At 41.4% G+C, this 25,016-nt stretch overlaps 1 protein-coding gene across 2 annotated transcripts in view; it reads left to right on the forward strand.

The window, feature by feature from the left end:
- zdhhc20b (zinc finger DHHC-type palmitoyltransferase 20b) overlaps positions 1-23,012 on the forward strand; it is a 36,334-nt gene extending 13,322 nt beyond the window's left edge. Inside the window, exons 8-13 of one of the 2 annotated variants that reach the window (XM_060899729.1) lie at positions 14,246-14,378; positions 14,493-14,619; positions 14,707-14,799; positions 17,640-17,740; positions 17,921-17,968; positions 18,067-23,012. In XM_060899729.1, the coding sequence (XP_060755712.1) occupies positions 14,246-14,378; positions 14,493-14,619; positions 14,707-14,799; positions 17,640-17,740; positions 17,921-17,964 (498 nt within the window). In that variant the 3' untranslated portion in view covers positions 17,965-17,968; positions 18,067-23,012. The remainder of the gene's footprint in view (positions 1-14,245; positions 14,379-14,492; positions 14,620-14,706; positions 14,800-17,639; positions 17,741-17,920; positions 17,969-18,066) is intronic. The other variant, XM_060899730.1, reaches the window with a different exon arrangement.
- Positions 23,013-25,016: the final 2,004 nt, after the last annotated feature.

Here is a 25,016-nt window from a genome sequence, read left to right on the forward strand (position 1 = left end):
ACGGAATGCAATGATGTTGAAGTTTCAAAATTCCATATTTTATTCAGAATAGAACATAGATGACATATCAAATGTTTAAACTGAGAAAATGTATCATTTAAAGAGAAAAATTAGGTGATTTTAAATTTCATGACAACAACACATCTCAAAAAAGTTGGGACAAGGCCATGTTTACCACTGTGAGACATCCCCTTTTCTCTTTACAACAGTCTGTAAACGTCTGGGGACTGAGGAGACAAGTTGCTCAAGTTTAGGGATAGGAATGTTAACCCATTCTTGTCTAATGCAGGATTCTAGTTGCTCAACTGTCTTAGGTCTTTTTTGTCGTATCTTCCGTTTTATGATGCGCCAAATGTTTTCTATGGGTGAAAGATCTGGACTGCAGGCTGGCCAGTTCAGTACCCGGACCCTTCTTCTACGCAGCCATGATGCTGTAATTGATGCAGTATGTGGTTTGGCATTGTCATGTTGGAAAATGCAAGGTCTTCCCTGAAAGAGACGTCGTCTGGATGGGAGCATATGTTGCTCTAGAACCTGGATATACCTTTCAGCATTGATGGTGTCTTTCCAGATGTGTAAGCTGCCCATGCCACACGCACTAATGCAACCCCATACCATCAGAGATGCAGACTTCTGAACTGAGCGCCGATAACAACTTGGGTCGTCCTTCTCCTCTTTAGTCTGAATGACACGGCGTCCCTGATTTCCAAAAAGAACTTCAAATTTTGATTCGTCTGACCACAGAACAGTTTTCCACTTTGCCACAGTCCATTTTAAATGAGCCTTGGCCCAGAGAAGACGTCTGCGCTTCTGGATCATGTTTAGATACGGCTTCTTCTTTGAACTATAGAGTTTTAGCTGGCAACGGCGGATGGCACAGTGAATTGTGTTCACAGATAATGTTCTCTGGAAATATTCCTGAGCCCATTTTGTGATTTCCAATACAGAAGCATGCCTGTATGTGATGCAGTGCCGTCTAAGGGCCCGAAGATCACGGGCACCCAGTATGGTTTTCCGGCCTTGACCTTTACACACAGAGATTCTTCCAGATTCTCTGAATCTTTTGATGATATTATGCACTGTAGATGATGATATGTTCAAACTCTTTGCAATTTTACACTGTCGAACTCCTTTCTGATATTGCTCCACTATTTGTCGGTGCAGAATTAGGGGGATTGGTGATCCTCTTCCCATCTTTACTTCTGAGAGCCGCTGCCACTCCAAGATGCTCTTTTTATACCCAGTTATGTTAATGACCTATTGCCAATTGACCTAATGAGTTGCAGTTTGGTCCTCCAGCTGTTCCTTTTTTGTACCTTTAACTTTTCCAGCCTCTTATTGCCTCTGTCCCAACTTTTTTGAGATGTGTTGCTGTCATGAAATTTCAAATGAGCCAATATTTGGCATGAAATTTCAAAATGTCTCACTTTCGACATTTGATATGTTGTCTATGTTCTATTGTGAATACAATATCAGTTTTTGAGATTTGTAAATTATTGCATTCCGTTTTTATTTACAATTTGTACTTTGTCCCAACTTTTTTGAAATCGGGGTTGTATTTCATCACTGTCGTAACTCCATTTTCCGCAAACCCAAAACCAATACGATCGCGTGTTTTGATCTGAACGGAAAGCCTCAGGGTCAAGGTCACTACCTCACCAAAAGTAGTAACTTAAAATTACTACGCCATATAAAAACTTTGTGATAAATCTGTGATTTTGTTTTTTAAAACGAAAGCTGAAAGTTAGGTATGGACCCTTTTCACGCGACGTCACGACAAACGCGGCCGCCATTTTGGACATGTACTACCAGTAGTTTACCACAGCCAACATTGAGGAACGGCAGCAAAGAAAGTGTTTATTTTCAGCAAGACTTCCATCATGCCACTATGTTGTTGTGCACCTGGATGTAGTAACCATCAACAAACAAGGCAAGGGTTATCGTTTTATCGGATCCCGGTAGATGCTGACCGACGGAGAAGATGGATAGCAGCATACCAACGCTTGTGTAGTGACCACTTTGTTGGAGGTAAGATGAATAAAATTAGCCAGAAAAGGCATTACATTGCTGTTAACATTCCATTCTAGTTTACTGTAATTATGATCTGGCAGCTATTTACACCGGATCCAGTGTAAATAGCTGCCGGAGCCAACATCCGAGGTTCCGGAGCGCGCTCGCTCGCGGCCGGCCGGAGACAGCGCGCTCGCTCCGGAACCTCGGACATTGGCTCCGGCAGCTATTTACACTGGATCCGGTGTAAATAGCTGCCAGATCATAATTACAGTAAACTAGTAAATACAGTTTTCTGCATCTCGCTCCTTTTTCTTTTATGTTTGTCGCCTTCCTCGCTTTCAAACCGATTTGAGCCGAAGTCCACTACATGTCCAAAATGGCGGTCGCGTTTACGAAGGTCACGTGACTGAAAAGGGTCTATAGAATCTGTGGGTGGTAAAAGAGAGCAACTGGACTTGCTTGAAGATTCTTGAAGACGTTTCACCTCTCATCCGAAAGGCTTCTTCAGTTCTGTCTGACTGTTAGGGAGCATCAGGTATTTATCCTCTCATGGATGAAAAGCTCATCTGAGGTGTCGTTGAGTCATCCTGTTGGTGTGGGTCACTGGGGGCTGAATGTGAATGGCCTCGAGAGTCGTTAGGGTGATCAATGGATTGCCCGTTAAGGTGATCAATGGAATGCTGATTCTCTCTGTCCTCCTGTGAGCCACTGAAAACAGCTGGGTTTTGGTGTGCATTCAGTTGTCTGGGAAGTGTGCCAAGGACTGCATTGTAGGTGGCTGATAAATTATGTCTTAGGGCCTCTGCATGCTCTTGCGACAAGGCTTTCCCAGATAGCTTTTCGCAGACAGTTGTAATTTATTGTTGAGTGGGGATAATAGGCGTGCGCGATGTTATTCACCGCCACAACGCAAGGGGGCGCGAAGTCGCTAGGAGTAGTTGGTGGGTGTGGTTAGTGGAGTGTTTATCCTCCGGTTACTTATAATGACTAGAACTTTTTTTTTTTTTTATAATGACTAGAACTGGAGTCGTATAGATGTACGTACTTCCTCAATCAACCGCTCTTCATGCTGCTCCATCTTCGCTCGTGTTTTTAAAAATGCCGGTCGTGAAAACAAACCAAACCGGGAAAGTAGGGAAGCGGAAGTGCGTGTACAGCGGATGTAGAGTGGACCAATCAGAGCCCTCTTGTCTGCGGCGCTTGTCTGCGAGGCTTCTGCAGTGGTCACAATTTTTGGGAGGTGCGTGCAGAGCGTCTGCGAAGGTGGGGGGGCTACGCAGACACTGTCTGCGACGCCATCTGTGAGGACTGGGTTGTCAGCATAAATTGGCCTTTAGGCCCTGTCCACACAGCAACGGATTCAGGTGACTCCGATACAATTGCTTATCGTTTAGGCCTGGCGTCCACACGGCACCGGCGTTTTGGGTGCCCAAAACGCAATCTTTTTGAGAACGGGTTCCAGAGTGGAAAGATCTGGCAATGTTGCCGTTGTGAAGTCGTCTGGATGAGTAGAACGGATTTGTTTACGATGACGTCACAACCACATGATTGTGAGTGCTTCACGCCGGGTAGAAGTGTAACGAACTCGATGCGAGTTGTCAACAAATCCTATAACTTGGTTCATGAAACGCGCTTACAAAATATTTTCACTGTGAATATTTATTGTGTAATGGTGCAAAGAGAGAGAGAGAGAGAGAGAGAGAGAGACTCTGCCCTTAGGGCAGAGTCAGTCCCGCCAGCAAAAATAGGGAAAAAAAAGGAGCGATCTCACCTCTTCAGATGTGGGTTTAAGTCCTACAATACATTCCTCAAAAAGGGCGTAGAAGAACAAATTAATCCATCAACGTGTAGCATTCAATTTATTCCGGACCATTAAAGACGCCGCCTTCCGCGTAGAATCATACGTCATCCTCGCCGCCATATTGGATAGGTCAAAGCGGAGAATAAAGATTAGCTGCGTTTAACTGTACCAACAGGTTTGCCGTCCAAACGAGATCACATGGGATTACCTTTCACAGGTGAGACTGGAAAAATACTTTTCATTGTATTTGGTCATTATAACGTAATTTTATGAACAGATTTTCCTGACTTTGTGGCTAATATGAAGTCTCGCGCATAATAGTTTATGCGCATGCGTCCTTACTTCTATTGTTCTGGTGTCTCCGAAGGGACCGTCTTACAGCGCCCCTAGAGGTGTGGCATGTGTATTGCATCGTTTTCAGCAAGCGTTGCGTTGCCATATGGACCTGATATTTTACTGATCGTTGCCCATTTGGACGCGATATATTTTTAAATAACATCTCGTTGCCGTTGTCGTGTGGATGTAGCCTCAGTTGTCTGGGAAGTGTGCCAAGGACTGCATTGTAGGTGGCTGATAAATGATGTCTTAGGCCAAGTTTACATTAGACCGTATCTGTCTCGTTTTCTTCGCGGATGCACTGTCCGTTTACATTAAAACGCCGGGAAACGGGAATCCGCCAGGGTCCACGTATTCAATCCAGATCGTGTTTGGTCCGGTGCTGTGTAAACATTGAGAATACGCGGATACGCTGTGCTGAGCTCTAGCTGGCGTCGTCATTGGACAACGTCACTGTGACATCCTCCTTCCTGATTCACTGGCGTTGGTCATGTGATGCGACTGCTGAAAAACGGCGCGGACTTCCGCCTTGTATCACCTTTCATTAAAGAGTATAAAAGTATGAAAATACTGCAAATACTGATGCAAATACTGCCCATTGTGTAGTTATGATTGTCTTTAGGCTTGCCATCCTTCCACTTGCAAGTGGTGAGTGATATGCGCTGGGATCACACACACAGCAGCTCAGTCCCGAATCATTGCTCGTGCACTTCACTCGCGCGCTCTGTGAGCTGCGCAGGGCCGGAGTGCGCACCCTCCAGAGGGCACTCGCTGTTCAGGGCGGAGTGATTTGGAGCGCAGGATGCCTGCGGAGCCGAGCGTATCTGTGTATTGGCGTTGCTGTGTGCACGCAAATCGTGTATTGGCGTTGCTGTGTGCACACTAATCATTTTAAAAACGTTAATCTGATGATCCGCTGATACGGTCTAATGTAAACCCCACCTTAGACCCCCACCTCTGTTCAGTGATGGCCGTTCCAGGTTGACAAAAATGGCTTCTTTAACTCCTCACTCATACCAACGATCCTCTCTGGCTAAAATGCGTACGTTGCAATCCTGAAATGAGTGTCCTTTGTTGTTAAGATGAAGGTAGACAGCAGAGTCCTGGCCTGAGGAACTGGCTGTCCTGTGCTGAGCCATGCACCTGTGAAGCGGTTGTTTGGTTTCACCAATATACGAGTCGGTGCATTGCTCACTGCACTGAATTGCATACACCACGTTGTCCTGTTTGTGTCTGGGTATTCTGTCCTTAGGGTGGACCAGTTTCTGCTTCAGGGTGTTACTGGGTCTGAAATGTACCGGAATGTTGTGTTTGTAGAAGATCCTCCTGAGTTTCTCAGATAGACCAGAAATGTAGGGAATGACAATGTTCTTGCGTTTGTTCCTGTTATCCTCCTTGTCCGTCTCCTTAGGTATAGAATATGTTTCTTACAGAATATGTGACGATGGTAGCTGGTCTTGTATGAATGTCTGAGCTATAAAATGAGTTGTGGTCTGTTTTTTACCGTAGCATGTTATTTGTGTGCGGGGAAGGACACACATTAATAATTTGCATGTGTAGAATGGAATTTTCCACTCCAACAGTTAGAAGTTGATCGTGCTTCCATTTGCGGTCTTTCTGTTACGCGGGTGATCTGTTCGGACGTTATCACTGAAAAGGTGAGTTTTGACAGTTTTATTTTGTTTTAGTCTTGCAGTATAAGGCAATAGGATGTTTCTTTTTCATCTTAGTTTCATATTTCGTAGTGTTTGCGTATTTTTGGCCGATATTTTGCAACCATGGTCAATTTAGATCGAACTTTTGATAGAATATACAGCCAGTCATTTTGCCCCGCCCCCACTCCGTCCGGTGCAGTAGTGATGTCCCGTTGTTTGCGCGCCGCAGCAGAGACCCGTGTGACCTTCAGCCGGTACAGTCGCTGTTCTTTTACCAGCGCCGTTATTCTCATCTTTCCGGTGTGTTCTTGATTTTTCCATTGTGTCCTATTCCGCCATATCAAATACCCAAAATGGATCATATTATTCATATTTAAGTGAATAATCAATTCAGTCATCATAACTTGGCATTTTTAACCCAAGCAATCAAAAAGAGGAAATTTATTCAATATTTTCACTCATCTGTGAAGGAGGGGCTTTAATTCTTCATGATGGAGTTATTTTATATGGAAACAGGGATGAAAGTCTTCTGGATTTACCCAGAAATCCGGATATTTGACAAAACTCTTGAAAATCTCCGATTTTCTGAATGGAGAAACTTATTTTTTGGCTTTTTCGCGTTCCTAGACGCAGTGTAATACTTCGCGTCGTCCTTGCGTGGACGCGGTCCTTAAATAGCCCAAACATAGTTCATTGATAAAGACAGGTGTTCTTTGTTAATCGCGCGTGCTGGAGCTTGTTAGGCGCATGCGTGCAAGGCGCGCCTTCAGGTGCACGAGCTAAGGCGCGCAGGACTGACACCGTTCTGCGCAAGCACAACACGATCGCACTAGAAAGCATGTTCAAGCTGCCAGTGTAGCTGCAGTCTTTTTAGTTGCGAATTATGAGTATTTCCTCGTGTTAATAATTCACCATGTCAAAACAAGCAAAACTTTCCTCCTTCTTTTGACGTGAAGAGAGGTAGCAATTTATTATATATATTTTTTCCATCAAAGTTGCATTTTGTGGTTTCGAAGCTAAGTTTTAGTGCCGTTTCTAGAACACAACATCAAGAAAACGTGGAAGAAACAGCGATAATGGAAGAGCCGGTTTCTAAGCTGCCTAAAATTAGCAATGGTCATTATTTTTTGTTACATAATGCACTCAGGCTGCCAGTCAGTGTGTGACACACACACACACACCCTGAAAAATCCTAGCTACGCCCTGATTTATATGAGAAATTTGGTCTTCATTGGTGTGTTTGAATTTACAGACAATATGAACTAATGTAAACTATTGGCTTCAACTCGCATAAATCTGAATTGGAAATGTTTAGTTCACTTTAGCTTCTGCAAACGCACAACTCGACTAAAAGATTGATAAACAAGGCTCAACGTCCCCAACATTGAAACCTGAAAGCTTTAGAAACTCGAACAGACCTTTACTTTTTAACAGCACTGTTTTGGGATTTTGCTGATATTTTTCAGAGTAATGAACTGTGTAGCAGGAAAATCACCGCGTTTTCTAAACGCACTCCTGAAAATGACTCATTAACTAGGGGAATTAAATTTGATATTTTTGACATGTTAATCATTAATGTACATGAAAGAAAAAGGCTTAAAAGTTATAACTTGTTTTAGTGAAAATAAGTACTAAAATGCACAAGAATGCAGGGGCTTGCGTGTTATGTTATTAAAATATTTTCGGGGGACGTTGCCCCCCATCTTAGTTTGACTTTCAAAAGTTCAGGATTTTTTTCTTTGCTCCACTTTCATCTCTAATGGAAATCAAAAGCATTTGAATTGTAATCAAAAAAATGTTCCACAGTGGAGGCCAGATAAAGCAAGATGCCGTCTTTATTCTTATTAAACATGACAAAAGAAACATTGAGTGTTGGGTAAATGAAAAAAAAAAAAAGTAAAATTAGAAAATTTATTTTTTGACCATAATGTCCTAAACGAGAGACCAGTTTCTGAGACGGACCCATACGTAGATTTTTTTAAAAAGCTTTTAATATTGTTTTTTTTTTTTAAATAAAATTCTAATAAACTATTTTTAACAGCTTTAAATCAGCTGCTTGCTTCCATTCAGTTTGTAATTTTTTTTTAATTATAAAAAGCACATTGTGACGCAATACATAGTGATACTGATATTCCACGGTCATATGGCTGTGCTGTAACACTTCCCTGTCCTTTGCTCTAATCTTCTCACTCTCCTCGTGTCTAACACTCTGTCTCTGTTTGCACTAAGCTTTGCCGGAGGAAATCGGCAGAAAATTGTCCAAAGGTAATCACCGGTGTTGGTGTTGATTGTTAGTTAATGTCTCCACGCTGGCATGGGAAATACATTTTTTAAAAATGCCATTTCATTTTCTTTCTTCTCTGATTGTGGTGTTATTCATTAGTGTTGCATGATTAATCACATGTTTCTGTCAACTTGAGTGTTTCCTTTAAGTTCTGTTTCTCCGTCTGGTCGTTTTATTTATAGTCCACGCATCACTTTTAGCTCTGAAGTGCACTATATAGTGTACAGTGGAAGACCTCTTAAAATGGAGGCGAGGAAGACACGAGAGATTTTGACTTCCAGGCCTCAGGGGGAAAAAAGTAAAGGTGGAGCAAGACCACTTTTTCTTTTCTGATACTGACATTGAATCTTTGAGCATGAAATTAGGAGCTATTTTTAAAAATATTAATGTTTTCTTGGACTGAAGAACTTTAACATGAAAATCACTTACACTGTAAATATAATAAAATCAATCCTAATTAAAAATAAAAAATCAACCATATACGGAAAGCTCTCCAGTTTCAAAAATAAATTTCTTTCCCAAATCCAATTCGAATCTTCTCCATTTGTTCCCGGATCCGATATCTGATGTGTTTTTCTCCAATGTCTGATCCGCTGTTCCACTGCTGGTAGGTACCATTGCGATACTGGTACTGGGAATCGGATTGGCGCCATCTCTGCTTTTAGGCTTAGGGGGATAAAGAATAATGTGATTTATATATGAAATTAATTTATGCAAAAAAAATTTTGATTAGTATCTTCAAGTATTGCCTTATTTAGCCCCTGCCACAAAGTACACAGGGGGATATAGGAATGGAGTCCGTCCGTCTGTCCGTTTCAATCTGGACAAGTTTTCCCAGAAACGACATAACGTCGCTGTCAGGTCAAAACCTGCTATGTGACATTTTTTTCCTTTTTTACAGGAGACGTAAAAAACTGAATAAAACTCTGAAATAACAAGCTGAGAAGCCAGTAAAAGTTTACTTGTTCTATTATTAGCTTGGTCAGTTAAATATCCATCAAAATAGCTAATTGCAGCGTTATATTAGCGTAAATTGCAAAAGAGAACCCAATTTGACCTAAATTGTCACATAGCAGGTTTTGAACTGACAGTGACGATAAGCTGCATCAATGAAATTTTGTGTGCTCGTATATTACTATTCATTAGATTAATTATTATTTTCGGAGTTATGGCCCTTGATTTTCGTGATTGGACTTTGTACTCAATAACTAATATTATATGTGTGTGTGTGTGTGTGTGTGTGTATATACAGTGGGGCAAAAAGGTATTTAGTCAGCCACCAATTGTGCAAGTTCTCCCACTTAAAAAGATGAGAGAGGCCTGTAATTTTCATCATAGGTACACTTCAACTATGAGAGACAGAATGGGGGGAAAGAATCCAGGAAATCACATTGTAGGATTTTTAATGAATTAATTGGTAAATTCCTCGGTAAAATAAGTATTTGGTCACCTACAAACAAGCACGATTTCTGGCTCTCACAGACCTGTAACAACTTCTTTAAGAGGCTCCTCTGTCCTCCACTCATTACCTGTATTTAATGGCACCTGTTTGAACTCGTTATCAGTATAAAAGACACCTGTCCACAACCTCAAACAGTCACACTTCAAACTCCACTATGGCCAAGACCAAAGAGCTGTCAAAGCACACCAGAAACAAAATTGTAGATCTGCACCAGGCTGGGAAGACTGAATGTGCAATAGGTAAGCAGCTTGGTGTGAAGAAATCAACTGTGGGAGCAATTATTAGAAAATGGAAGACATACAAGACCACTGATAATCTCCCTCGATCTGGGGCTCCACGCAAGATCTCACCCCGTGGGGTCAAAATGATCACAAGAACGGTGAGCAAAAATCCCAGAACCACATGGGGGGACCTAGTGAATGACCTGCAGAGAGCTGGGACCAAAGTAACAAAGGCTACCATCAGTAACACACTACGCTGCCAGGGACTCAAATCCTGCAGTGCCAGACGTGTCCCCCTGCTTAAGCCAGTATGCCCAGGCCCATCTGAAGTTTGCTAGAGAGCATTTGGATGATCCAGAAGAGGATTGGGAGAATGTCATATGGTCAGATGAAACCAAAATAGAACTTTTTGGTAAAAACTCAACTTGTCGTGTTTGGAGGAGAAAGAATGCTGAGTTGCATCCAAAGAACACCATACCTACTGTGAAGCATGGGGGTGGAAACATCATGCTTTGGGGCTGTTTTTCTGCAAAGGGACCAGGATGACTGATCCGTGTAAAGGAAAGAATGAATGGGGCCATGTATTGTGAGATTTTGAGTGAAAACCTCCTTCCATCAGCAAGGGCATTGAAGATGAAACGTAGCTGGGTCTTTCAGCATGACAGTGATCCCAAACACACCGCCCGGGCAATGAAGGAGTGGCTTTGTAAGAAGCATTTCATGGTCCTGGAGTGGCCTAGCCAGTCTCCAGATCTCAACCCCATAGAAAATCTTTGGAGGGAGTTGAAAGTCCGTGTTGCCCAGCGACAGCCCCAAAACATCACTGCTCTAGAGGAGATCTGCATGGAGGAATGGGCCAAAATACCAGCAACAGTGTGTGAAAACCTTGTGAAGACTTACAGAAAACGTTTGACCTCTGTCATTGCCAACAAAGGGTATATAACAAAGTATTGAGATGAACTTTTGTTATTGACCAAATACTTATTTTCCACCATAATTTGCAAAAAAATTCTTTAAAAATCAGACTATGTGATTTTCTGGATTTTTTTTTTCTCATTTTGTCTCTCATAGTTGAGGTATACCTATGATGAAAATTACAGGCCTCTCTCATCTTTTTAAGTGGGAGAACTTGCACAATTGGTGACTGACTAAATACTTTTTTGCCACACTCTGTGTGTGTGTGTATAATATATATATATATATATATATATATATATATATATATATATATATATATATAAAATGTATGTGTGTGTGTATGTGTATATATGCACAGGCCAATATCAAATCTACCATTCATCGGGAAAATCCTTGAAAAAATTGTCTTCAATCAATTAACTGCCTTCTTGATATCAAACAGCTGTTTTGATAACTTTCAGTCAGGATTTCGTGCCAATCATAGCACTGAAACAGCGCTGATTAAAGTTATAAATGACATACGTCTTAATACTGATGCAGGCAAAACATCGGTCCTGGTGTTACTGGACCTCAGTGCAGCTTTTGATACTGTTGATCACAACATACTGCTATATCGACTTGAACACTGGGTTGGGTTGACTGGTAAAGTTATCAATTGGTTAAAATCATACTTAGAAGCTTCTTTATTACCATGGGAAATTGTACCTCAACATCAATGTCCTTGACCTGTGGTGTCCCCCAGGGGTCGATTCTTGGACCATTACTATTCAACCTTTATATGCTCCCACTTGGACAAATTATCAAGAACAACTCAATTTTGTATCACTGCTATGCAGATGACACCCAAATTTATTTTGCTCTATCACCTAATGATTATGCCCCCCTTGAATGTCTCGACCAGTGTATCGACCAAATCAACAACTGGATGTCACAAAATTTTCTTCAGCTGAACACAGATAAAACAGAAGTAATTCTGTTTGGGAAAAAAGATGAAAGACTCAGGATTAGCACTATTCTTGACACAAAGGGGATTAAAACAAAAGATATGGTTAAAAATCTTGGTGTTTTCATTGACAGCGAGCTAAACTTTGACAGTCACATGAAAGCAATTATTAAAACGCCATTTTATCACCTAAAAAACATTTCCAAACTAAGAGGACTTATGTCAAAAAATGATCTGGAAAAACTTATACATGCCTTCATCTCTAGTAGGGTTGATTACTGCAATGGCCTTTTCACAGGCCTGACAAAAAAGACCATCAAACGACTTCAGCTGGTTCAAAATGCAGCGGCTCGGGTTCTCACACGAACAAAAAGAACAGAGCACATTACTCCAATTCTAAGGTCCCTTCACTGGCTTCCAGTAAGCTACAGAATTGACTTTAAAGCATTGCTGCTGGTGTACAAATCTCTAAATGGTACAGGGCCCAATTACCTCTCTGATCTGTTGCGGCGGCCTAACCCAATCAGATCTACCAGATCGCAGCAGAAAAATTTACTGGTAAAACCTGTTGTTAAAACAAAGTGTGGTGAAGCAGCTTTTAGCTACTATGCAGTACAGCTATGGAGCCAACTGCCAGAGGACATCAAAAATGCTCCTGCTGTTGGCAGCTTCAAATCTAGACTAAAGACCAAGCTGTTCTCAGATGCTTTCTGCTAAATTATTAATATTGTCATCTTTACATGTTTTGAACTTTACTTAACTTTTACAGTCTCTGCATGTTTTAAACTTAACTTCTATTTTATTCTGCTGTTTTTTTTTTTTTTACAGAACTTTTACTTCATTTTATTATTTTATTTCTACTATTGTTTAATTCTTATTTTTTCCCCATGTATTTTATGTAATTTTATTTTCTATTGTTTATTGTTTTGCTTTTACTTCTGTAAAGCACATTGAACTGCCACTGTGTATGAAATGTGCTATATAAATAAACGTGCCTTGCCTGTGTGTGTGTGTGTGTGTATATATATATATATATATATATATATATATATATATATATATATATATGTGTGTGTGTGTGTGTTATTTCCCAGCTGGGCGGTCCGTATCGTGAAATACCGTGACCGAGGTCTTGAAAGTACTGAGCGAGGCCCTCTGAGCCGAGGTCAGTATTCAAGGCCGAGGTCACGGTATTTCACCATACAGACCAACCTTAAGCTGGTAAATATTTATTTTTTTCTTTACCAAATTCTAACAGAAAACGAGAGCACCCGAAAGGGAAAACCGAGCCGAGCCGCCATTTTGAATCCTCATTCACGGCTGTAATGCAAATGGCTTCCTCCTCGGTATACAAGTGCACTTCCATGGCAGGAAAAAAACTACATTTTGCCGCCTATGTAGTGCCCTATTTATACAAAATTGAGTCATTCAGGATTCAGCCATGTTTTTGCTCGGCGTTAGCAACAGTTACAGGTTTTTAGCTTTCTCCTGAAATGTTTTCTTTTATTTCTTCTTCCTCAGGGTAGTAAAACTCGCTTTCGCTGTGAACACTTTCGTTATCGCGATCCATGCTGTAAAATTAATGCTATTCTCCTGAGAAATGCTGGCAAAAATTTATAAGATTTTTGATAAAAATCTTATAAATAAATCTTATCAAAAAGATAAATGTTGACAAAAATTGCTACTATGTTTGTTGTTATTCTGAACGAGCGAGTCGCAAGAGGTCCGTAACCAGGGTCCGTAATAGAGGTCCGTACCGTAGGATACGGACCTGCTCGCCAGCCAATCAGAGTGCAGGATTTGATGAAACCCGCACCGCGAAAAAAATAAAAATAGTTATTTATATAAATAGAAAGTACATAAGCTACATCAATGAAACTTTGCGTGTTCATATTACTGAAAAAAGCTGGGTAGCGTTTTATGAAGGTGTCCTAGCACTTACGACATCACAAGTCAATATTAAAGCAGTAGGCTTATAAGGGTGTAAGTGTTAAGAGGGCTTCGTAAAACGCTCGTGGCGGGGGATAGTGATGACCATGTCTTTTTCGTTCTTTGCACAATAATCCAGTTTTGTTTGAATGAAAGTTCTTATTCTTATAATTATTATATGATGTACCATCAAATTTTTATTCTAACACTTTTTTTTCTTTAAATCTTGAAGTGCTTTACGCATAAAACCAGAAATAAAATGATTCATGATTATTTATTGTGATAAATTGTGTGACAGTGCACTTTTCTGAGCTGTGTGGATTTATAAGGGTCACAGACTCAAAGCAGAAAGTTCATAACAATAAGAAAATTAGTTTTGAATCTTTAAATTCTTTAAAATCGACTTTTTTTAAATTCCTTATTTTTTGTTTATTCTTGATATTCAAGAATATTCACACTTTTTTTTAAATTTTTTTTAATGTATAAATATTGCCACCCCAATTATCAATTATATATTAACTTTTCCAGATTGTTCTTTGTCTTTACAAAGCAAAGTGCTTTATTGCATCACATTATTCTTAGTCATTTTTTTTCCTGTGGCTGTCGTGCAGCTCTGTAACTGGTGTGTTTTGTCTTGCACTCTTTTTTTTTCCTCTCTCTCTCTCTCTCTCTCTCTCTCTCAGAGCGAGCTGCCTGACTCTCACGCCAAATTCCATGTATTGTTTCTCTTTTTTGTGGCGGCCATGTTCTGCATCAGCATCCTCTCGCTCTTCACTTACCACCTGTGGCTTGTAGGAAAGAACAGATCCACGATAGGTAACGCTCTCGCACCGTCTGCACCCACATGTGTGTCCTCATGACTCACTGGTTGTTTAAGTTTAGCACAGAAGCACTTACGCATGACCCCTTCTGTCTCTTTCATTCCCTCAGAGGCGTTTCGAGCACCCGTGTTTAGGAATGGACCAGACAAAAACGGGTTCTCGCTGGGTTTCAGCAAGAACATCGCTCAGGTGTTCGGAGACGAGAAGAAGTTCTGGCTGCTGCCGGTGTTCACCAGGTAAACACGCTCACTCTCAAGGAGTTTCCGTCTTCTTTTACCAGGATTATAAGCGTTTTTATTTATCTTATTTATTTTCGGGTGCAGTCTGGGAGACGGTCTCACGTTTCCAACCCGGCTGGTTGTCACCAATCCCGAACAGCCAACAGTAGTCGTACATCCTGACCACCTGAGCCAAAGGTGAGTTGCAGTTCTCATTTCCACCACTCGGTGGCACTGTTACAACCAAATAAAGGGTCCAAAAACATGTTTTTAAAGTGCATATCACGAGTAAATTCAGGAGCAAGATCAATGTAATTTTCCTATTTTATATTAAACTTTGGTCAAATATCTGTCACATTTTGTGCGATATTTTTTTTTTTTTTTTTTAAACCTTGCACAATACCAGAAAAATTCAGTTGAAATCGAGCCATTTGAGGCGAATTGGTCCGCCTCTGAAAAAACTTGGCATTTGGATTTCCTGGCAAACATTGATTTTCGTGACGTCGCGTGCGGGACGCCTCCCTCTGAATCCTACGTCAGCACTGGTTTGTTTATGAGAAAACGACCTGGTGGTTTTCTGCAAATTTCTTCAACATTATTGCGTAATTATTAAAATGGTTAACAGATGTATCGTAGGAGGGTGGAGCAACACCAAGCTTGATGAGATTAGTACTCATCGTTTCCCAAAAGACCGGACAATGAGAGAGAAATGGGAGCGCTTGGTCTACACAGGCTGTGCACTGAAACCGTGCAAAGCTCGCGCAGCCTGCTGGCGCTTCCGCAGGTAACGTCACGAATCTGGCTCCGGACTCCCTTGGGATTTTTCCAGACGCGTTTTGTTATTTTATTTTTTTCTGCTGTAGACAGATGGCCTTGTGCAAAATTACCCTTCTGGATGAGTGTGTAAAGGGACATACTTTCATATTTTAAAAAAACGAAATTGGTCCAGAATATCCACTTTAAATATTTTTAATTATTCTATCCTCAAACTTTCATCAAGGCTGTACAAGTGTCTAGAATGTACGTACATTGTTTTCAACAACTGCTTTATTTAATAAGCTTGGTGTGTGTGTGCACGCGTGCGCATTTATCTCCGCCCCCTTGTTTAACTTTCATGGTTACTTTGACTTGCTGTTTGAGTCAGAACAAAAAAATCTTTGCATTTGTCTGAAAATGATCACCTTTCCAACTTCTGCGATCTGTAGCTTGTCGTCTTGAACTGAAACCATCTTCAGCTCATTTGCATCAGTAACGATTCTCTCTTGTCGCTTGTGGGTGTGGCCTGTCATGCTTTTTTTTTTTTTTAAATAAAGTTATAGGGAGAAATGGTCGTAGCTGCTTTGTGTGTGTAACTTCTGAAGCTGTTTCGTTAAACACAAGTTAAATAACGCACTAATCAGTGTGGAAATTGTTCGGTTATGTGCTCAGCTTCGTTCTCGCAGTAGATTAGCAGAGCAAGCTACCTCTACGAGGGTAAGTCAGAGAGTTCTAAGACAGATGTTATAATTTCAAAAGGTGTGAATTTCTACAAAGAAGGAATTCCCCAATCGGAACGCCGCTTGCAGAAGCGTTTCGACTTAAATGGAGGATATGTAGAGAAATGGCTCTGTTATTTTCATGAAGATTTTTTTTCAATTTGTCTTAGAACTTTTTGATTTAAACTCGTGCTAGTTACGTCCACACATCAGGATAAGATAAAACCACGGTTATAAGTTTTAAACGGTAAATCGAAACTAATTTAGCAAGAAATATCAGCTCACGCCACAGGATCGGTTCGAGACGATCGTTTGGATTTGTCACGTCTGTACAGCATCGTACCAGATTTGAATAGCATTTGTGAAATTCTGTCACAGAAATTAAAGCTCCACGTAAACCACAGGATTTCATCTCTGCTTTTTGCGGATGATGTTGTCCTGTTGGCTTCTTCAAACCAGGACCTTCAGCATGCACTGGGGCGGTTTGCAGTCGAGTGTGAAGCGGCTGGGATGAGAATCAGCACCTCCAAGTCCGAGGCCATGGTTCTCGACCGGAAAAGGGTGGCTTGCCCTCTCCAGGTTGGTGGAGAAGTTCTGCCTCAAGTGGAGGAGTTTAAGTATCTCGGGATCTTGTTCACGAGTGAGGGAAGGATGGAGCGTGAGATCGACAGGCGGATCGGTGCAGCCTCCGCAGTGATGCGGTCGCTTTACCGGTCCGTCGTGGTGAAGAAGTAGCTGAGCCAAAAGGCGAAGCTCTCAATTTACCGGTCGATCTACGTTCCGACTCTCACCTATGGTCATGAGCTTTGGGTAATGACAGAAAGAACAAGATCGCGGATACAAGCGGCCGAAATGAGTTTCCTTCGCAGGGTGGCTGGGCGCTCCCTTAGAGATAGGGTGAGAAGCACAGTCACTCGGGAGGAGCTCGGAGTAGAGCCGCTGCTCCTCCACATCGAGAGGAACCAGCTGAGGTGGCTCGGGCATCTTTTTCGGATGCCTCCTGGACGCCTCCCTGGGGAGGTGTTCCAGGCATGTCCCCCCGGGAGGAGGCCCCGGGGAAGACCCAGGACACGCTGGAGGGACTATGTCTCTCAGCTGGCCTGGGAACGTCTCGGTGTTCTTCCCGAGGAGCTGGCCGAGGTGTCTGGGGAAAGGGAAGTTTGGGCTTCCATGCTTAGACTGCTGCCTCCGCGACCCGGTCCCGGATAAGCGGAAGAAGACGAGACAAGACGTAAACGAGTGTTCCGTTACGTATCACGATAAAACTTTCCCTTGCGAGCCCTAACGTGAGCAATGGAAGCCATTTTCTTTGCGACTGAACGCCTGTAATTCGCCGTTTAAACTCGGCTTATGCATCTTAAGCTAACGTTCGTTACTTGTTCCACCGGGAGAGGATTCGTTAGCGTTTTTGGTATCGCTATGTTAACTCCACATGCTGCTCCTTAACACGGTGTGTGCATGTGATTTTGATATAGTTTAGGAGTGAATTCAGTTCTTGGAAAAAGAAATATCTCATCATGGGTGTGTTTTTTTTTTTTTTTTTTTTTGTCCCACCGTCCACAGTGTTGAAGGTGAGCAGTGTAGTCCTCTCAGCGAGTCTCAGAAACATCTTCTCAATAATGACCTCCACGATGGTCACATCTCTGTAAAGGCTGTAAAGTCTGGTGAGTCACTGCAATGAGTGTCACACGTCTGCAGAGCCCGAAAAAAAAACCCTCAGTGTCACGCAAAAAAAAAAAAAAATGTTTTTCATGAAGGGTGCCAATATTTATGGACTTGGCTGTATATCATTGTGGCATAACGTAACTATTGTGTAATTATTTCACATTTCTTTTACTTTGCAGATGAAAGTGACACCGTCACAGTTTCCATGGCGAGCGAGTCCTAGCCAGGTGAGCATCGTTCCTCTGTCTGCTCTTTAAGGAGGAGGGAGAAGGGAAGGGGAGGGGCTTGTCAGATGTGACTGACATGCTGTCATTTCCTTGTTTAGAGTTCGTGCTTGTAAACTGTGGAGGAGAAACACAGCCATCAAACGTGATGCCTTAAACAACTCCATCACCTCTGCAGCAGCTCCTCGTCTGTGTGCATTCGTTCAACTTTCAGACAAATTTGCGTCGTTCATCTGTTTCTTCTTCTCCTTCAGAGCAGTCTGGCGTTTTAATCTTCACACTCACTCGTTAACTTTGAGTAACGGTGCACCTCCTATCGACCCGTTTGTTGTTTACCAGTAAAATGCGCACTACCATTGTAATGTTCGGGGTGTTTAATTTCCCCGGCAGTATCTGATCTGATCTGATCTGATCTGATGTTTACACAGCAGAAAGCGATCGAAAGAGCTACAGCTATTTACATCTTCACGCCATTCCTGCTGGGGTTTTAACAGAAACTTATCGACCCACAGACGGGTTTAAATTCTCTTCTATTGTATTGTATCTGACCGACTGATTTTATATCCATCTCTGATAACCATCGCACTAATTTATTTTATTTTTTCTCTCCAAGATAGAACTAACGGTTTATCGTGCTCACAGGATCGCACATTTGCACATTGGAATTCCAGCGAGCAAACATTTAAATGAAGTTCTGAGTATTCAGATGTGTGCGTGCATATACATATGAGAATTCTCACCCATCAAAAACGACCCGTTACGTCACAATATGAAATCACATACTTCCGGGTGGATAACGACGGTGGGTCACGCTGCACTGGTGTAACAGTATTACACGAGTTATTTCAATTTACTAGAAGAGGGGAAAAAAAGTTTCATTGAACTTTTAATAAAATATCAGTGCGCAGATATCCTGTGCTGCTAAATATTGACAGAACTTGACACCAAATGTTGTTGTGGTTCATTTTAATTCTACTAAAATGCTTTGGGTTTAAATTATTCCTCCAATGTTGGAACGTCACGATTATCAGGATCAGTTGTGTTTCGAATCGATATTTTACGTCTTGATTTTAAAACAGTATTGATTGTTCTTATTGTATTTATTTTTTTATTATACATTTTTTTCTTATGGTAATGTAAATTAAGAAGCCGTTTTAGAAAGTGACCCACTTCAGAAGGATGAAATAAAGCAAAAGAGGGACATGTCGTCATTTTAGGGTGACGTGGTTAGATCACGTAGCAAGTCTCAAGTCTCAGAGCGTACGAAATTGGTGAAGGGGGGGGGGAATCTCACGACAGACAGGAGTTAAAACGGAATCTGTTCTGAAATGTCTTGAACACAGCAGCATTTCTCAGCCATTCATTTTTATAAGTCATTTGTGAACGAATCAACTCTTTGAATAGATTCTTTGAATCGACTCTTTTTTTTTTTCCAGCTGAACAGTGAGCCTTTTTTTTTTCCCTTGTCTTTTTGTTTTTTTCCTTCGTAGATTTTTGTAGACGATGCCATTTACTCTTGTGTACTCATGGAATCATTTAAACATGAAAACCTCTTTCTAACATCCGAGCTGTTCATTAGGATTAAATTGATTCATTATCGGTAAGAGTTTTTATATCAGTCAGGATCACGGTGCCATTTGATCTTCCTTCTGTTCATTGAGCCAAATACTTTGAAATTCTTCATCTAAACAGCACACGGGTTTATTATTTTAAAAAAAAATAGTTCTTGCAAGTCAAAATATCGCAGATTTAGCAATGAGCCGTTTACGAGCCGATTCCTCATGAGCCGAGTCAAATGAGCCGACTCGCTACACGAGTATTGAGCACTTCCGAACAGGATGTGAGGTTTTTCCACCTGGAAGTCCTGACAACCTGCATGTGTACAAATATTTAGATTGGGTTAAAGTTTGTTTCCAGTATCACAAGGCATGTAGATGAGGGTTCTAAAAAATTATTTTTTTAACGTTAGGCCTGTTAGTTTTTAGGGGGGGGGTTAAAATATATATAATATTTATGTCTTTGAGGACAAAACGGAACGACGTGTTGGAATGTGTGAAATGTAATGTTTTTCCTTTTAGACGTATGACGTGTAAAAGTCTTTCCAAAACTTTTTGGGGAAATGACCCTTGTGTTGCTTAACATAGGATTTATGTCAGGCTTTACTTTATGCAATTAAAAAAAAAAAAAAACAGTGGAACAATTTTATAATTGCGTAAAACATGACCCAGTATTTTCGTTGACTTCTGATTTGCTGATTTCTAACAGGAACTTATTTCAGTGGCTCTAACTATGGCTGAGTATCACACAGTGATCTGTTTTGGATGTACAGGCCCCTCTGAAAGTATTGGAACGGCAAGGCCAGTCTTTTTTCTCATCTCATTATCTGTAGCCGCTTTATCCTGTTCTACAGGGTCGCAGGCAAGCTGGAGCCTATCCCAGCTGACTACGGGCGAAAGGCGGGGTACACCCTGGACAAGTCGCCAGGTCCAGTCTTTTTTGTTTTTGCTTTAAAACAATAGATCAGAATTTTATCTTTCATTTCCTGATATAACTGACATGAAATTTGAAATTCTGATCCATTAGCTCTTTTTTTAATCTCAAAACCCAAAGTCTTCAGGATAAAGCAAAAAGAAAAGAATTGGCCTTGCTGTTCCAATACTTTTGAAGGCGATATTTATATATAGAGAGCGCACCATAATTATACCCTTTATAGTGAGCACGTATCGTGACTAGAAAGCCTTCACAATTTTCATTGCTGAGGAAAGTGACCCGGTTTTTACCCTCTGAGTGTTGCTAATGCTTACTTGTTAATATTTATTAAACACTCATTAATATTCACATGTATTTAAATACCAAATGTTTTCAGTTCAGTTGCACTTTTTTTTTTTTTTTACTGAATTCAACAGCCCCTGTTCACCAATGTTTATTCATAATAGCACAGGTGATGTGTTTACAGATCATCAGCCTCATGAAAGAAGCTTCGGAAAAATCTTTAAACTCAAATCAGAAGGTTTTAGAAATGATTCAGATTCTTTTCAAAATAATTTCCGTTTAGACAGAATCAGATCCATCTCCTTATTTGTTTGCATTGAACAGTCCACACTACATATTCCACAAATCTTACTCAATCTTGAGCTCCAGTAAACACAAATAAATAACGTTTTGATGTATAAATTTAATGTGAATAAATTCTGTACCAGCCCAAATGTTAAATTTATAAATAATGAGGCTTTGTGTAAGAGACTCCACGTTTTTATGCATATTCATAAGCTGGTTGTCTTATGAAAAGGTTTGGTTTTATATACAGCGCCCTCCACAATTATTGGCATCCCTCGTTAAGATGTGTTCTTAGGCTTCTAATAAATTCTTCTTTTTTTTTAATAATAATATAGGACAACAATGAAAAAAAAAAAAAGAGAAAAATCCAACCTTTTAATTCAAGTGCATTTATTCAGTGGGAAAAAAATTCCCACGTTAAGAAATAATTCTTTTACATGAAATCATGTGTGCCACGATTATTAGCACCCCTGATGTTAATACTTTGTACAAACCCCTTTTGCCAGCAAGCCAGCACAGAGAGACGGATATTCGACCATTCCTCTTTGCGCAATCTCTCTAAATCGTCCAAAGTCCTGAGTCCTCTCCTATGCACTCTCCTCTTCAGCTCACCCCACTGAGATGGCCATGGGAGGAGCTTGATTTTGTGTCTGGTGAACCATTTTTGTGTAGATTTGGCCACATGTTTAGGGACATTATCTTGCTGAAATACCCAGTGACGACCCATCTTCAGCTTTCGGGCAGAGGCCACCAGATTTTGATTTAAAATGTCTTGGTATTTCAAAGAGTTCATGATGCCATGCACCCTAATAAGGTTCCTGGGGCCTTTGGAAGAGAAACAGGCCCACAGCATCACCGATCCTCCCCCATACTTCACAGTGGGCATGAGGTGCTTTTCCGCATACTCATCTTTTGTGATGTATTAGAGTGTTTGTTGCCAAAAAGCTTTATCTTGGTCTCATCTGACCAAAGCACACGGTCCCAGTTGAAGTCCCAGTACCGCTTAGCGAACTCCAGACGTTTACATTTATGCTTGTAAGTGAGAAAAGGCTTTTTCCGTGCACGCCTCCCTAACAGCTTGTTGGCATGTAGATAGCGCCTGATGGTTGTTATGGAGACTTTGTGACCCCAAGATGCTCCTCTTTGATGCAATTCTCTAACAGTGAGCTTTGGAGAACTTTTTACGTCTCTTACCATCCTCCTCACTGCGTGGTGACAAGATAAACTTGCATCCTCGTCCAGGCTTGTTTGCCACTGTTCCAGTTGTTTTAAACTTCTTGATGATTCCTCTGACTGTAGATCTGGGCAGGTTTAGGCGGACGGCTATTTTCTTGTAGCCGTTGCCTGACTTATGAAGGTCGACACACATCTGCGTTACTTGAATGGTGTGTTCTCTTGTCTTTCCCACGTTGAAGAGTGGATAAGAGAAATGGGCCTCTGTGTCACATCATATTTATACCCCAGGGAAACAGGATGTGATGAATTACTAATTAAAGGTTCCTAGATACTCTGATCAACTTTATAAACTACAGTAGAAATGCTTCAATTACATTTATTTTCTAGGAATTGTTATGTGTGCCAATAATTGTGGAACAGGTGATTTTATGGAAAATAATTTTCTTAGTCAGGGATTTTTTTTTTTAATTCACTTGAGTTAAAGGTTACATTTTTCTACAATTTTCAGTGTGAGATTATGCTTCTGCAATAAAAAAAATTGAATTTATTTTAAGGCTTTTAACACATCTTAACCAGGGGTGCCAATAATTGTGGAGGGCAGTGTGTGTGTGTGTGTGTGTGTGTGTTTAGATTTATTTAGGTTTTTTTTTGTTTAAGTTGTACAGTCAAGTGCAAAAGTTTACACACCCCTACTGTGTGTGTTGACTTTATCGTGGTGGTTGTTCTTTCTGTTATCTTTTTTTTTCCCCCCAGATATGTTACGTTCATTATGTCTTCTTATTAAATCAAATCATTAGTTTTCTTTTGTTTCAGACATGTAAAAGTTTTTTCCTTTACCTGACATGTTTCAACGGTGTAACTTCCGTCTTCATCAGAGGGTCACCCGGATGTTGGTGTGTGACGTGCCTTTATAATCAGCTCAGGCACGTCACACACAAACATCCGGGTGTTACATCAGCTGATTATAAAGGCACGTCAACAACCAACATCCGGGCGACCCTCTGATGAAGACTTAAGTTACACCGTCGAAACATGTCAGGTAAAGGAAAAAACTTTTACATGTCCGAAACAAAAGAAAACTAACGATTTTGATTTTTTTTTCCATGTCTTTTTGTCTGTTTTTCGGAGGCGAAGTGGCCAAGTGGTTAGAGCGCTTGACCACTAAGCGAACGGTCCCCGGTTCGAGCCTCGGCTCGACGGGGATCTGGGGCTCGCTCCCTGTCCACCCAGCAGTGAATGGGGACCTGGTGGAAACACTGGGGGAAGTAAGGCGGCGAGGAAAGGAACTGGCCACCCTACCTCACTATGCCGATGGCCCAGGACAAGTGCGCTCTCTAACAGGCACTCCCCCAATGTACGAATCGTATATGGGACCCTCTCTTCTTCTGTCTGTTTTTCTGACATGTTTAAAATATTTTCTCTATCTCCTTCTCCAACTTCATGGCAGTGGAGTATTTTTTTGGTTTAGAGCATGCAGGAACTGATTCCCACTGTTCATATCACGACAGCGTTTGAGCTTGTCTGAACTCTTCCCAACGAGCCTTACATTTTAATTACAAGAACAGACCCAAGCAAGAACTTGGAACTGTTGCTGTGATTCATTTTCCATTTTGTAATGACAGGAAAATTGAGTGAATCATATTGATTAGGAGTGGAAACCTCTACGTCATGCTTTGTTCATAAGGTGACGATTCGATATTTGACAATACCGCTGACTCTACGATTCAGTTCGAGTGGATTTAGTCAACTCTGACCAGATCTGGTAGAGATCTCATCTCGTCTCATCTCATTATCTCTAGCCGCTTTATCCTGTTCTACAGGGTCGCAGGCAAGCTGGAGCCTATCCCAGCTGACTACGGGCGAAAGGCGGGGTACACCCTGGACAAGTCGCCAGGTCATCACAGGGCCGACACATAGACACAGACAACCATTCACACTCACATTCACACCTACGCTCAATTTAGAGTCACCAGTTAACCTAACCTGCATGTCTTTGGACTGGGGGGGAAACCGGAGCACCCGGAGGAAACCCATGCGGAGAACATGCAAACTCCACACAGAAAGGCCCTCGCTGGCCACGGGGCTCAAACCCGGACCTTCTTGCTGTGAGGCGACAGCGCTAACCAATACACCACCGTGCTGCCCCTGGTAGAGATCTGCTGTTAATAACAGGGATGTGATTTTTCTGCGAATTCGCGGAATTCCGCTTTTTTCACCTCAAAACTTGAAAAAAAAATGTTTCCGATTTTTCCCTCAAATCCACATTCGTATCCTATTCGTTCCGACTTTGTTTGAAAGATGGCAGCCTCGGATTTGCATCTTTACGCCTCGATCACGGAGGCTGCCATCTTTCAACTCTTTGTTTGAAGCGAGCGCATTCATTGATTGTTATAGAGCGATGGGCCAATCATGTACCTCGTTTCATCTCATTGACGCAATTACATCATTGAGATGAAACGAGGTACATGATTGGCCCATTGCTCTGTAACAACCAATGAACGCGCTTTGATAGATAGCTGTACATAAGCTCGCTTCAAACAGAGTTGAAAGATGGCAGCCTCCGTGATCGAGCGTAAAGATGCAAATCGAGTTAAAGAAATCGACAGAATAGTGAAAAACAAGTTCCGCTGGGAATGGTTGGAGAAAGAGGTTGCTACAGACGTTGGACATGAGACTGTGAGACATTTGTTCAGCGATTTCGTTCTTTGGGGAGAGGGCAGAGGTCTCTGGCTGTCAAGTTTGGGGATGCTGGGACCTCCCCTGCCCGAGCTACGAGCGTGCAAAGTCGGGCTGGAGCCCGGGATAGAAACGAAACCTA

Source organism: Neoarius graeffei, chromosome 19 (assembly GCF_027579695.1).
Source record: "Neoarius graeffei isolate fNeoGra1 chromosome 19, fNeoGra1.pri, whole genome shotgun sequence".
Taxonomy (NCBI): Eukaryota; Metazoa; Chordata; class Actinopteri; order Siluriformes; family Ariidae; genus Neoarius; species Neoarius graeffei.